This window comes from Penicillium cinerascens, assembly GCF_028974065.1.
Source record: "Penicillium cinerascens strain IBT 15544 chromosome Unknown contig_9_segment0_segment0, whole genome shotgun sequence".
NCBI classification, from domain to species: Eukaryota; Fungi; Ascomycota; class Eurotiomycetes; order Eurotiales; family Aspergillaceae; genus Penicillium; species Penicillium cinerascens.
The window spans coordinates 551,564-566,066 of NW_026695296.1; the positions used below are offsets into that span (position 1 = coordinate 551,564).

At 49.2% G+C, this 14,503-nt stretch overlaps 3 protein-coding genes across 3 annotated transcripts; 1 reads left to right on the forward strand and 2 right to left on the reverse strand.

Annotated features, from left to right (window-relative positions):
- Nucleotides 1-5,859: 5,859 nt before the first annotated feature.
- N7498_007025 (DUF2406 domain-containing protein) lies at nucleotides 5,860-7,124 on the reverse strand (the record flags this gene model as incomplete). The annotated part of the gene is made up of 5 exons (XM_058454087.1): nucleotides 5,860-6,431; nucleotides 6,481-6,531; nucleotides 6,585-6,707; nucleotides 6,780-6,857; nucleotides 6,938-7,124. The coding sequence occupies 5 exons, from the start codon at nucleotides 7,122-7,124 to the stop codon at nucleotides 5,860-5,862; spliced, it is 1,011 nt and encodes a 336-aa protein (XP_058306336.1).
- Nucleotides 7,125-9,443: 2,319 nt separating this feature from the next.
- On the reverse strand, nucleotides 9,444-10,153 carry N7498_007026 (60S ribosomal protein eL33; the record flags this gene model as incomplete). Its single annotated transcript, XM_058454088.1, has 5 exons — nucleotides 9,444-9,541; nucleotides 9,597-9,739; nucleotides 9,796-9,849; nucleotides 9,996-10,005; nucleotides 10,129-10,153. 5 exons carry the CDS (start codon nucleotides 10,151-10,153, stop codon nucleotides 9,444-9,446), a joined length of 330 nt encoding a protein of 109 aa, XP_058306337.1.
- A 1,861-nt stretch (nucleotides 10,154-12,014) lies between these two features.
- Nucleotides 12,015-14,164, forward strand: N7498_007027 (glucose-6-phosphate dehydrogenase; the record flags this gene model as incomplete). Its single annotated transcript, XM_058454089.1, has 8 exons — nucleotides 12,015-12,058; nucleotides 12,336-12,408; nucleotides 12,467-12,487; nucleotides 12,550-12,900; nucleotides 12,953-13,235; nucleotides 13,285-13,569; nucleotides 13,623-13,994; nucleotides 14,052-14,164. 8 exons carry the CDS (start codon nucleotides 12,015-12,017, stop codon nucleotides 14,162-14,164), a joined length of 1,542 nt encoding a protein of 513 aa, XP_058306338.1.
- Nucleotides 14,165-14,503: the final 339 nt, after the last annotated feature.

Here is a 14,503-nt window from a genome sequence, read left to right on the forward strand (position 1 = left end):
AGCGCAGGATTAGCATTATTTCAGATAATGTATCTATAATACGATAGAATTTGTGGTAATTATAGGTGGATTGCTCAATAGCCAGTCAACGTAATATGTAAATATAGACAAAGAAAGAAATTAAACTCACCATATTAGAGCATTACTTGTGAAAGGGCTATGTAAAGATAACCCTTTAGATCTATCCCACCGAAAAAGATAAAGAACAAGTAATATAGGACTGGACGCTTATTCTCTTATACCCATTATAGCTCAAGCCTCTTGTTTCTATGTTATCGGGAAGCGTCTCTTATTATACCATTCGATAGGATAACCGTTCTACCCTAAATATGAACTTTAGAGCGTAACATCTCAAAAATGCCGATCACTTCGGCTTGCATTATCTTGCATCCTGTATTCTTCCCCCCTATGTTCTTCTCCAGAAGCTATTAGATAGCACAGTTTCCCATTTGTAACCAAAGTGCCTTCGAGGCAGAGTGTTTGGCCGCTTTTTTAGAGCTTGCCTCTGCAGAAGATCTTAGTTCTTTATACTGAGCCATAGCGCCCCACCTTGGAGGGTCAAGCCCCAATCGAACCACATTGTAACTTGGTGAACAGTTCTCAGCATCTCCCATCTCTTTTAGCGCGGTTGTATAAACATGATCTTCACAGAGCTGCTCTGTATTCATTAGGATGCTGCTTGGCTCGTGGTTTTCAGCTCGGTCCGAAGTATATTGAGGCAAAGTTCTTCCATGGCTCACTGCAGTTGCTCTACGTTCCTCTTTGGAAGAAGGAACGGAACCATATTGACAAAATGGTGTCAAAGTAGCCATAACTTGTTCGATGTCAAAAGATGTGATTCTAGCAACTAGACCCAGAGCTTTGAATAGTGAAGGTCTCCTCTCTTGGCTAAGCGAGCTTAGCAAATGCGGATTGGTTTTGACAATCTGTTCGATGGCGCCAGCAGCGTTGAAGCCTTTGTAAAGCAATCGACTCAGTTCCTAGAAGTCAGTTAGCGTCTTGCAAAAATCTTTCAAGTGAGAAATTCTAACAAGTAATCCGGGTGATATTCCCGCTTGAGGTTTACTTTCGATGAATTTGACTTTTATAAACAAGTCCCAAACATGGTATCCAAGCCATTCATCTGAAGTATAGCGTTAGAAAACGGGCACATCCAACTCGGCTTTGATATTCACCTTGATCATGCGAGCAACCCGAGCCATCCAATTCATAAACGTCCATCCTTTCTACTGCTTCAAGTTCACAAAGCGATACGTTATTACGTGGTTTGCTGTTTATTTCTGTCTGAGAAGCGGCGATGGCTTGTTGAGATGGCTCTTGATGATCTTGGCTACGCCCAACTCGCGCAAGACCTTTCAGTTTGTGAACGTGATGACGGACGTCAATCATATTTGAGTAATCGACAAAAAATAAATGTTTGATGAATGTTTCATTGTTTTTGTAGGAGACCAGGGAGAAAAGGCGATAAAAACACTCACCGTCCTGTACTCAGCCTTTAGGTTCGATGAGGCTGAATGACTACGAGGCTTTGTCTGCATAGTTTAGCTGCCTCGCCAGCACATCGTCTGCAAGTCTACCCAAGCATCGAAGGTGGCTGTGGGAATATTAATAGAACGCTCATATCAATTGCGATAGGGAATTCTGCCTTGGGAACGAAGACGGGGTCCGAGCACCACCCAGCTGATTGTACTTGCATACTAGCACAGGACAACGCAGCCACTGATGACGTGTCATTTGAGACTGGAAGACAATATGGGGTCAGCAGTATATTAAGACAAATAGTGAAGCATGTCATGTTGCCTTCAAAGTCAAAGCTTTCAGGAATGGCCGATATTTTCGATCATATTGGAAGACAACGGAAAATGTCCAACTTTGCCAATGAAAAAAGTGAGATACTTTTCTGATTGTTTCAAATTGGCAAATAACTAAAGTCATCAGTTCGTTTTCTCGGTCTTGAGTGGGTCAAACTCGAGGTTGGTATATGGCTACAACTTCACCTTTCATGGCCGCTGAATACTTCCAATACAAAGGTGAGCTCTATCATGAGTCTCTTGATCGAACTCTAATCCGAAAAAAAGAAGATCCGTCAGCATCTCATTCTAAGAGAGCTTCCATACGACGTTTTTCTTCTGGCAATCGAGTCGAGAACACCCTTTGATGTATCATCAGAATCAGCCGCAACTTTATTCCTCTACGAAGTTGGGAAACTTGCCGTCCAAGACTACCTAGAGTCCTCTTCATCTATGAGGTTTATTCGAACCCTTCTCTTAGACCATCTGAACGAACGTCGAGAGAAGATTGCAAGCTACGCTAAATCATTGAAAAGCTATCCAGATGAGGTGGACAGTGACATATCGCCTTTCAACGCCGGAACCAATACACCAAACCACTATTTACAAAATTACAAAGGGGGATCCTTTAGTGAAGCCAGGTTTGCCCAGCAAAGCGGCATCCTAATAAATACAGAGCAGTTCTGTGAAGATCATGTTTATACAACCGCGCTAAAAGAGATGGGAGATGCTGAGAACTGTTCACCAAGTTACAATGTGGTTCGATTGGGGCTTGACCCTCCAAGGTGGGGCGCTATGGCTCAGTATAAAGAACTAAGATCTTCTGCAGAGGCAAGCTCTAAAAAAGCGGCCAAACACTCTGCCTCGAAGGCACTTTGGTTACAAATGGGGGGAAGTTGATTATTTAACATAAGACGTTTACACAAAGTCAATCAAAGAGGAGAACTACGAGACATATTCTATTTATTTAGTATTACATGGTTAGATAATGATAGGTTTCGAGATCAAGAAGTGGGCTCTAGACCATTCGACCGAGCATAAAGAAACGCCGACACCCTGCTCGCGACAGCATTGCTACTCTACGGCTTCTGGCAAACCGTGGATTCTGTTTCCTGGCTATCAGAGTCAATTTTGCGAATCCATAACTCCAGCTCCACCTCCTTCTTGCTTAGCTCATTAATGAGTTCACCGCTAATGAGAAGTCCGTCCAACAGCATCAAACTTGCTGCAGCATGCCAGAGGATTTTGCCAGATGAGAAGGATATACAAGATGAACGCATCCAGATCGGAAGCCGAAAAGCGATTTTTCGAGGTGGACACAAAGATTTGCTTATTACAGCAGCAGAGCCAGGATTGGGAACATAGACGAAGGGAGAGCAGGAATCCATGCTGGACGTTGGCGAGATGAACAGCCCCGTAACGTGAGATGAGTAACTGTCTGGACCGGCATTGGGATTAGAGTAACGCCAACAGACCGAGTTGGTGCTCTCGTGGTCTATTGAGTAAATCCTTTTCTGGCTGATGCTACAGTCCGGGAGATGTGGCTGAAGAGGGTGATGGATGGGCAAGTGGCAAGCGTCATGGTGACATGATGCCGCCTGAAGGATCGATTCCCTAAAGATATTTTATCAGTGGGTCAGCATTTTGCGGGCAAATCTGCTCAGGTTAGGCTGACAATTCTTTTTGGGGCATTGTCAACGTCTTTCACCAGCGTCGAGAAGGATGGCAGCATATTAACCTCCGTTGGAGAACACCGAGACGGTTGCAGCGAAGGATGCTGATCAGACTGAATATATGCTGTCGGCGACGAAGCGCCGTTGAGAGCTTTATGTGAAGCCATAGTGGTGATCAATTATCTCAGTGAATTTTGAGGACATTGATAGATACTTTAAGGTGAGGGGAAGATCATAGTGATGCACATCCGGACACGACCGGATGTGCGCAGGGCTACTCTAAGAGCAAATATTTGAGATTACTACCCTTCCGAAGAGGTAGGCTACTACTGCAGCGTAGTAGCTCACCCCTAGGAGATAGATAGAGATAGAGATAAGAGATAAGAGATATAGAGAGAATCTCCCTGGTCTGCCCTTTAGGAGACAGAAAGGGTAGTGGGAGGAAAATTGAGATGAAAGCTCTTGGTCAATTCAGCCTGGGTTTTGAGCTATATTTATAGACAGGAATGTTCCGTTTGTCCGTGAATATAGACGTCATATAGTTAGGGCTATTGACGATATTGTCGATATACCGATTTTTACGATACGATATCGACAGACGGTACGATATCGGCCACTTTTGAATTTGTCGATGCCGATTGCCGGTACGATATCGGCGGGCTTTAAATTTGACGATATCACCACTCACGATATCGTCATATCGTATCGGCATCGGCACATTTTTTCTTTAGAATAGTCTAGAGAGCGAACGAAATTTCGTCGAATAGCAGTTCTATTTGACACAATTTATGATTACCGAACCGGAATGTCGCGATGGCATAATTAAACTGAATCCCTTGACCGCTACCACTTATACCTATCGCGAATTAATATTAGTATTCTTATAGAATCCCCTTTTAAAGAATATCTTTAGATGCCTAGTATATCCCTCGCTATACTAAAGACTCTCTTAATAGTAACTTTAGAAGTAGGAATCGCTAGATAGTCCCTAGCTATCGCTACTATCCTCTACGGGAGGTAGTATTTCTCTCTTCAAATATTTGTCTTAAGGACTGCCCTACCGCATAGGGACCCTTAGGCATTTATTTATCTCTCTTATCTTATATACTACCAATCCCGACAAGTGCCGATATCGTATCGTTAACAGCTCTACATATAGTGAGGGGTAGGCCTAATAACCGAGGTTATATAGGCTAGTAAAGAAAGTGAGGGCATAGTGAACGCTGAAGTGAGAAATAAGTGAGAGAGATAAGATCAGATAAAAGGCGGTGAGAGACAGCAGAATAGGAATTTCCATGTTGAATTGGAAGCTCATGCACCTAGGATCCTGACAGTTATATTTGTCGAGTGTCGCGGGGGTGAGTTTACGGCGACAAATAGTGTTTTCTTTTTCTTCTCGACTCTTCTAGTACTCTTACGTAAGTCCACGTAACGCGATACGTGCGATGCTCTCCTCGAGAGCTTTTTGGATACTATTCTTAGTAGATATAGAGGTGAAGAAGAAGAGGGATGCTAAAGCGACGAGTGTGCCCTTATGTCCCGAATTTATGTTTCTCCAACCGCATAAAAATAGGGACCCTCTCACCTCGTTCTCACCCCTTTCACCCTGTTCTCCAGTCTTCTCACCTATATCACCCATACTCACCCTCGATTACTTTCTCTCGCTGTTTTAGAAGGATAGGGGTCTTAAGGGCTCTTTGAGAATTGGCCATGCAGAACATGTGGCTTAAGTACGGCTGAGCGGACGGGAAGCCCTGTTCTCCACACCCTATGGTCGTATGTACTGAATTCATCAGTACAATAGAATATATTCTGCTTCAAAAGACAAAGACAGGGAAAAAAGCGGCCGTCGCACGGACCGCTCGACTGGAGGACGTTGAGGAATCATTGGACCACAACGATTTCTTGGCATCTGTATATACTGTAGCTACGACTAGTTATGCCAGTCCGAGTCCAAGACTCGCAGAACGTGCATTTTGCGGGAATTGTTCATTCACTGGAAATATTATTAGAATGGTAGGTTATCGATCTACTCGAGGGTATTCAAGTGAATGTAGACGTAGATGAATAAGTTCATTGTTCCACCCTATTTCAACGCCCAGTACAAGATGAGAAAGGAAAGCTACTGACTCGTAGAAATAAAAAAAGCTACAGAGCGAAACCCAAGGAGAAACACGCCAAACCCAAGTCCCATATCCCATAAAACCCATGTATCGTAACTCATAAGCATGCGCAGCCAAGTACCATCAAGTGACAAAAACAGTATGGAGAACCCCAGCATAAATCCGTGCGTATAAGACAAGAAAAGAAACGCCGAATACCGGGGATGATAGTACATCTTCCAGAAGACCGCTTCAACCAAAGGGGACCAGGAGCCACCCAGATCCAATCAGAGTCTACTCCTTGCTAAACCGCTTCTTGAACCAGCTCTTCCTCTTTTCGTTATTTGCCGGGGTTGCCGTGTTGGCAGCCTTGGTCAGTCGATTCACAGCCGGTGCCTGTGAAGATCCGTTCCAGCTAGGTCCAGCCGACGCAGAAGATTGGCCCTTGGCGGCGAGACTGGGACCAGCGCCGAAACCCTGGAAGCCGTAGTCGGCCTGGGCGCGCTCGTCGAGCCGATGCTGCTGCATAGCATGCTGCTGCAATTGGTCCATGGAGCTGTTCATAGAACTCGGATCGGTCGCTTGGCCGTAGGGCTCCATGTAGCCGGAGCCGGACATGGCGGCTCCGTTGTCGTAGGGGGGCTGGTACGCCTGTTGCGAGTAGCCGTTGCCATTGCCATTGTACCCGGCCTGCTCGTTTGATGCGCGCGGGTGGTGCCGTTGTCGGCGACCGTTCTGGTAGGGGTAGTGGTTCTCCGGGGCTTGGCTCTGGTAGTTGTCGACGACGCTGTCCGGGCGCGATGGGCCGGCTCGACTGGCGTAATGGGCGTTCTGATCGTATCCGCGGTTCGAGTGGCCGTTCGGTCCTGCGAGGCTGTTAGAAACCATCGAAGGTCTTGGAATAATGAGACATACCGTAGTAGCTTGTCCGCCGGCTGAAGTCGCCCATTTGTGAGGCGGCATCATCTGCTGATTGTAATAAGCATGGTATGATCCCGTGCGGGGTCGTCCCAACGAACCTGTTTTGGCATACGAATGGCGATTGCTGCTGTATGTGCCGTAGATGGCTGCCTCGAATGATTTGATGGTATCGAGCGGGCGTTCAAAGCGAGGCCGGGTGGGGTTTGACCAGTCGGGATCGGCTGTAGAAAGAAGCAATGGAGTCAGGAAACCATGTGGAGACTGTGGGAACGGACATGGCGGGGGAAACGAACTGATAACGTTGCCGTACTGATCTTTATGCTCCATCTCGCGGAGAGAGCCCAAATTGGACTTCTCCAAGGCGACGCGATCTGTTAGGCGTCAGTCAATATTATGATCAAAGGGGCGATGTCACCGGCCCACGTGGGGATTGGGGCAACGACAAACGTACTGGGCTGCAACTCATTCATGGCGACGAGCGGATCGGCTTTGGTGTGTAGATTGTGCCTAGCCTTCTCCTGGGAGGATTCCGACTGATGGGATTTGTGACCGGATTTGCTGGAGGCGTTGGATTGTTCAGATTTGACACTGAAACCACGACTCCGGTTGGGAGATTGGACTGGTCGGGGGGCGGCCATTTTTATTAGGGGCGGTTCCCACTCTTAGCGTCCGCGATTCAAGGCACTTAGGGGCACTGAAACGGTTGTGATCTGCCTGAGCTTTGGCGGCCGTTGTGGAGCGACCGACGCTGAAAGGTGGGCACTGCCAAGACGATCGCAAAGGCCAGTGCAGAGCGTATGTTCCTTTGCGTGATCGCGAGACACTTGAGACGCTCTGGTAACGCTTGAGGACCCGGTGTGAATTGCCTGTGAGATGACGCGGGGGCGGCACGAGGTAGTGACAACGGTGAAGGCTGGGAATGAGGATTTAAGGTACCGATCGCAGGTGGAGCGCCGTTATGTATGGGACCAGAATGGCCACGGATGGGCACGGATGGCCTGGGGGCAAGGCGATCGCTTTAAATAATGAACGAGAACGAGGCCTGGGGATAGAATTTGCTGTTGACGACACAAGCCACGCAACCCCGATGGAGCCCGAGTTGGGACCCTGTACACCGTGGCGGCGCTGTACAGTCTTCGGTATAGGTCTCGCTTGCCTCGTGGTGGATAATGTATTCGTGCGCATTCTGATGCACGTCTATTCAATTCAATTTCTACGTTAACCCCTGTGAATCCCCATCTTTCACCATCGGCCAAAGTCGCACAAAATTCAGGCACTTGAAGCGATCCGTGGAACATCAGCCTGGTACCGTCCGCGGCGATTGGTGGTGTTCTTCCGCTTAGCGTGCCGGAGTATTAATAGCATTTCACAGTCCAAAGGGTAGCAACGGTGGGCAGGACCATAGTCACCAGGTCCCATCGGGTGGCTGGGGTTGTCCCTCGGCATGATTTAACTACCATTGTGTTCAAGACCCTGTGCCACTGCCCCATGATGGTCTGGACTTCTATCCGAGGCTGCGAACACTACACTCAATTCACCAGCCATGATCGGGGGCATTGGCTTCTAATTGAATTCTGCAAGTTCTCACTGGTAAAACCAATTTATTGATTTTCGTTTGATTTTTCCCTCCATCCTGGCAAAGCGCGTGATGAAGGGCAGCCGTGGTCTTCCAATTGGCCGGTGGTGGCAGTCGCCGATACTGCGTTCTGCCGCGGATCTGCGGCTTCCCCCTTTGCCCCGAGCTTAGTATCGTCCTTTATCTTGTGCAGTGCATATACTAGAAAGAAATTGCATCGTGGGCATCCCTTCACCGGCCCATGTTATATTGTTATAGATTCCTTGCCAACCCTTGTGGCAGAGCTTGGTATTGTGTTCTATGCACCAGAGGCCTTCGGAGCGGTTCGAGATCTTCATGTGTTACGACTCAACCTGAGCTCGACCAATGATACGCCTTTGAATGCGCGATGCTGCGGTATCTGTGATGAGTGGCTCACTTACTCGGAGGTTTGCAGCTCCGGGTTGTATCTCGAAAAGTGGAAACTAGGCAGCAGCCATCACTTGCCTGCCTCTCAATCCCCAATAACAGCCCATGCTCTCCGTACAGGGCTGGGCTTGCTCTAGTCTGCATCTCGTCGGTTCATGTGTCATACCTTATCCGCTTGGTTGATTGATAGACCTTGCTGGAGCCGGCACATGTAGCCGATCTTTAGCAGAAGGAAACGTGGTCTGCTTAAACATCAATCGATTATCCCGGGCCACAACCCTGGAATGATCTAACAACCGCGGGGCTGAATGTGGCAGTCGGATTCCGCGGGCTTGGCTTTGATCTGATACACATCGAGTCGACCCACACTAGGAACTGGCCCAATGTCGAGCTCAGTGTATCAGACACGACTACGAGATCATAGAACGTTGGAAGACAGTCTGCTACAAAGCTATGCTGTCGTATGTGGTCGAGATTCGGAAGTCATCGTGCATGTTGAGGGAAGTCGTGGTATGGTACGAAGGTCAAGTCGCAATGGGAGGTATTTTGGAAGACATGCCATGGTGGGAGTAGCCAAAGCAAGGTAAATGCAATTCTTCTATAACAACGGTCGTGCAGGCGGGGAAACAGAAATCTCGAAAGGACCGGACTGTTGAAAACGATATGGAATTTGGTGTGTAAGAGCGTCAGATACACGGTGGGAGAAAGAATGACGCCTGCCACAAAGAGACAATCAAGCTCGTTGGAAATCGGGGGCGACACAACAAAGTGAACGTGTAAAAAAGTTTTGGTTTTTTTTCATTCGTAGGGCTGGAATTTTATGGCCCTGCCTTCTCCCACGAATAAAATCGTTATCAAACCGCCAACTCCATCACCTCGAATCAACATTCGGCTCGTTCATCGACTTTTCCTTGCCTGATCGACCGTCTGCGCGAAGAAAGGGAATCATCGCCCACTAGATACAATGTGCCGTTTAGATGTTGGAGGGGTAGAGCATGACGCGGACGGTGGCACCGAAGGTCTTGGGGGGGAGGTTGCTGCGGAACTTGGCGCGAACAACGCCGGAGTTGCCTGCTGATCGTTAGAATTTGGTTGAACCGACTCAACCGAGACTTCGTGGACGTACCGTGAGGGCGGGTGACCTTGCCCCAGATCACCCGGATGTTGGAGCCGCGGACCTCACGCTTGGCCCGGTAGACGAAAGCGACCTTCTTACCCAGGTAGAAGGAAGCGGCCTTGGAGTCATCAACGCCCTCAATCTTGACCAGACTGTATCGCTTATCAGATTCCATTCTCAAACTTGTGTGTGCGCATGTGGCTCGTACCTGGTGTTGGGGTTGGTGCTGTGCTTGCTACGCTGGTAGCTAAGGTGACGTCCCCTGTAAAGAAAACCCTCGTTAATCCTCTGTTCTCGAAGTCGGTGTTGTGTGTGTGATCGATCGCAAATTCCTCCTCCATATGTTCCCGAGACCACTTCGAAGACTGGTGTGTGCAACGTGACGGCGGACGTGTGATAGTGACTTACTTGACGTAGACTAGAGAAGAGAGATACGTTAGCATGAACAGTTCCATTTGGGCTGATGGTATCCGATGTGCCTCGATCCCAGACGATCCCTCTCACAATCGGATACCGAAGTTTTCGACAGGGCGCGACTCACGGCGGTGACCTTGTTCCGAAGGCATTATGACGGCTTTTCTCTGAGGAGCGGGCAAGGAAAGAAAGTCGAAGGAATGACCCGCAAGAGATAGTCGTTCCCGGTTGTCGTGGTTGTCGTCGCTTCGATAGAGTCGAGCGCACAATCAATTTGCGAAGGTGTGTTGGGCGGCGACTCGCCCTAACCCCAATCGGGTCCTTAGCGACAGGGTAAGCGAGGTCAGGTGATGGCACACTAGTCCCGTTGCAAGAGGCCACGGAAAATCAGGTTTCTCCGGATCCGTTAATTGTGATGCCTCAGGACTCAATTACAGCCTCAGGTGTCTCATCAATTCGATCACGTCATCCTCCTGACCGCCTTTACGACTCTTTTTTCTGCCACGCGGCGGACAGTGGTCCGAACCGGCAGTCTGTCCCAGTCTGGAGCCCAACAGCTGACAAACTTCACCATGACCTCACTCGTCGATCCTATCGCCGGTCTTTGAACTTTGATTTACCGCGTACCTAGGCAATTCCGCAGGGTTTTGAGTTTATATTCCTTCAATACTCCTCTATATCTTCACCGGAATTTCTTCAATACTAGATCTTTGTACATCTTTCATCTTGGAAAGCACGGATAGCAATCCGGTGTAACGCAGACCGAGTGTACTGATTGGGAAATCCAGATATTCCCCATCCTGCCCCACCATCCCGGCTGCCGGGATGGCGTTTTACTCTGCAGTTCAAGAGAAAGGAAGCTATGCGTACTTCATCTAATGCGAGTCCCTACCGGGTCCAACAGAGCTTTACATAGAGATCGTCCGAAATCATGATACATCAGTTAAGCAAGTCCGGTAGTATCCCCGCGCGGCGGTTAATATGGTCCGAATCCGGCGGCACTCTGGGCCGAGTTGGCTCGGGGTCATCAACCTCAACCGGAGTTACTGCGGCGGGCGGGAAAATAGAATCCGCATGGTATGAGAGATGACAAATGTGCCGATCGCTCTCCCACGATTTCGGTCACCGGGACAGCTTCTTATCTGTCAAGGTACCGTACTTCGTAACCTACTGTATCGTTTCTTTCCACGATGTGTATGCAGTAGAGCAATAAACTCGGTAGAGCCGGGATACAGGCGGCTGCAAAACTTAGGTGGCTTGCGCTGGTAACATCACTGTCGCAGTGCAAAAAACGAGGTGCTCCACTCACCGACCGCATTCTGGATGTGATGAAACCTTTCTCTTAGCTGATTGCCAGAGTCATGGCCACGTAACTCCACTTGAATTCAGGCTGTTTCCATCGTGTCGCTGTACATGTATATACATACAGCTTAAACAGATGACCTCTACTGTAGCCTCTCTTTTTGTTTCTTTTCGGGCCGTCTCGATACGTCTGTTGGACCAACAGGGGGACTGCTTGTCTGACTCACGTTGCACGTCATCCGCCCGAAAGAACCCATAATAAGCTGCGCGGGGTCATGGGTCGCTAGAACAATCTTAGAAGCAAAGGAATTCGAGCCTTCCCAAGAAGAAAATATACTTGGGATTGGCCAGATACCGGAGTCAAGAGATACTAGGAATGATGCTATAGATGCAGGGTGAAGAAACGATTCGCCACGAGGGAGAGAGAGCAGGGTTATATAGAGGAGAACGATAGTTCCTGAATCGTCATATTGCAGAGAGAGCGTAATACCCTGAAGTCATAAATAACAATAAAATACCCAGCTAAACCCCCCCAAAGGGACAGCCCCACTACCGAAGCTGTAAGAGCGACTCCCGTTAAAAAGTACCTGCTCCGCCGGAACCTGCTACTGGCACTGTTCCCTCCCAACAACTTCCTCTTTCCCCTTTCTCTCTCCTGTTTATTCTCTCTACCCATCTCGTTTTGTATATCCGAGTTGTCTGTGTTGCAAAATGTCCAACGCTGCCTCCCAGACCGATGAGCGTCAGAATCCTGGGTGAGTCTCTCCTCGGCCGTCTCTGACATCACCTCCCCCTCGGCAGCGGAAGCGCGCCGGCTACTTCACTTCACCGTCAACCCTACCCAATTTGGCTCATTCGACCGGACGCGTTTCGTGGTCATATTCCGAGTTCCTTCAATTTCTTTTTCGCCTGCTTCATCCGCATTGCCTGCACTGCTGGACTCCCCGCGAGAACCCCTCCATCCACGTCGTCCATTGCAAACTCTGCTCTCGTCCACTGAACCGCCGAACTAACAATGCCTTTTCAATCCAGCACCATCGAATTGAAAGATGACACCATTATCGTGGTGCTCGGTGCGTCCGGCGATCTCGCAAAGAAGAAGACGGTTTGTGCCCTGGTCCCGCGGCTCCCGGTGTGCGCTCAAGACTAACTCGTTTGACCAGTTCCCGGCACTCTTCGGTCTCGTATGTGATAGGCTATAGCAATCACAAAAAGAAATAACCTGGACTGACACGATCACTTATAGTTCCGCAACAAGTTCCTCCCCAAAGACATTAAGATCGTCGGTTATGCGCGGACGAAGATGGACCACGAAGAATACCTGAAGCGCGTGCGCTCGTATATTAAGGTGCCCACAAAAGAGATCGAGGAGCAATTAGACCAGTTCTGCCAGCTGTGCACCTACGTCTCGGGCCAATACGATCAGGATGACTCGTTCATCAACCTCAACAAGCACCTGGAGGAGGTTGAGAAGGGTCGGCAAGGGAAGGAGCAGAACCGCGTCTTCTACATGGCTCTGCCTCCCAGTGTTTTCACTACCGTTTCCGAGCAGTTGAAGCGCAACTGCTACCCCAAGAAGGGCCTTGCCCGTATCATTGTGAGTTCTCCTGGCAGACCAACCGAGGTATCGTCGGCTAATCCCCCCACAGGTTGAGAAGCCGTTTGGCAAGGATCTTCAGAGCTCGCGCGATCTGCAGAAGGCTCTGGAACCTAACTGGAAGGAGGAGGAGATCTTCCGTATCGACCACTACCTCGGGAAGGAGATGGTTAAGAACATTCTCATCCTGCGATTTGGCAACGAGTTCTTCAACGCCACATGGAACCGTCACCACATCGACAACGTCCAGATCACATTTAAGGAGCCTTTCGGCACTGAGGGCCGTGGTGGTTACTTCGATGAATTCGGCATCATCCGTGATGTCATGCAGAACCGTGCGTATCCCCAACAAACGATCATGAGGCCATGCTGACTTTGGTGTAGACCTTCTGCAGGTCCTGACTTTGCTCGCCATGGAGCGCCCCATCTCCTTCTCCTCCGAGGATATCCGTGACGAGAAGGTCCGTGTTCTGCGTGCGATGGATGCGATTGAGCCCAAGAACGTCATCATTGGCCAGTACGGTCGGTCGCTGGATGGAAGCAAGCCTGGTTACCTGGAGGACGACACCGTGCCGAAGGATTCGCGCTGCCCAACCTTCTGCGCCCTGGTCGCCTATATTAAGAACGAGCGCTGGGACGGCGTTCCCTTCATCCTCAAGGCCGGAAAGGGTAAGTTGAACCGCTTGTCCTGTGTGTGAATAATTGACTAACATCCTTCACAGCCCTGAACGAGCAGAAGACCGAGGTCCGTATTCAGTTCAAGGACGTCACCTCTGGTATCTTCAAGGATATCCCCCGTAACGAGTTGGTCATCCGTGTCCAGCCCAACGAGTCCGTCTATATCAAGATGAACTCTAAGCTGCCCGGTCTGTCCATGCAGACGGTGGTGACCGAGCTGGACTTGACCTACCGCCGCCGCTTCTCCGACCTCAAGATCCCCGAGGCCTACGAGTCCTTGATCTTGGATGCTTTCAAGGGCGACCACTCCAACTTTGTTCGTGACGACGAGCTGGACGCCTCCTGGCGCATGTTCACCCCGCTGCTGCACTACCTGGACGACAACAAGGAGATCATCCCCATGGAATACCCCTACGGTAAGCATTTCCCACCGTGCCACGACTTAAAAAGCGCATTTTGCTGACTAGACTTAGGTTCTCGTGGCCCCGCGGTCCTCGATGACTTCACTGCCTCCTACGGCTACAAGTTCAGCGATGCCGCTGGCTACCAGTGGCCCGTGACCACCTCCGCTCCTAACCGACTGTAGATGGAGGTGGCCTAGTGCTAGTTTACGATGATATGGGACGCGGTCTATGAAGATGATCAAAATCTACTTTTTCCTTTTTCTTTTTCTCCATTCTGTTGTCAAGCCCATGGCGGGTATCGTCGCTAAGGATTTGTCTCTCTCCCGAGTTGAGTAGAAAGAAGGCTCAACAATGAAAGAACGTTACGCACTCGATTCCAATCCTGGTCTCTAACTCTGAAACAAGGACGTAACTCAGTAGTTTCAATCAACAGCTAAATATACTCCTCGTCTCATCCATTCGCTTCTGTACCTGATCATGGGCTATAAATGGCACACGATTACTCATCCCTCCAACCAATC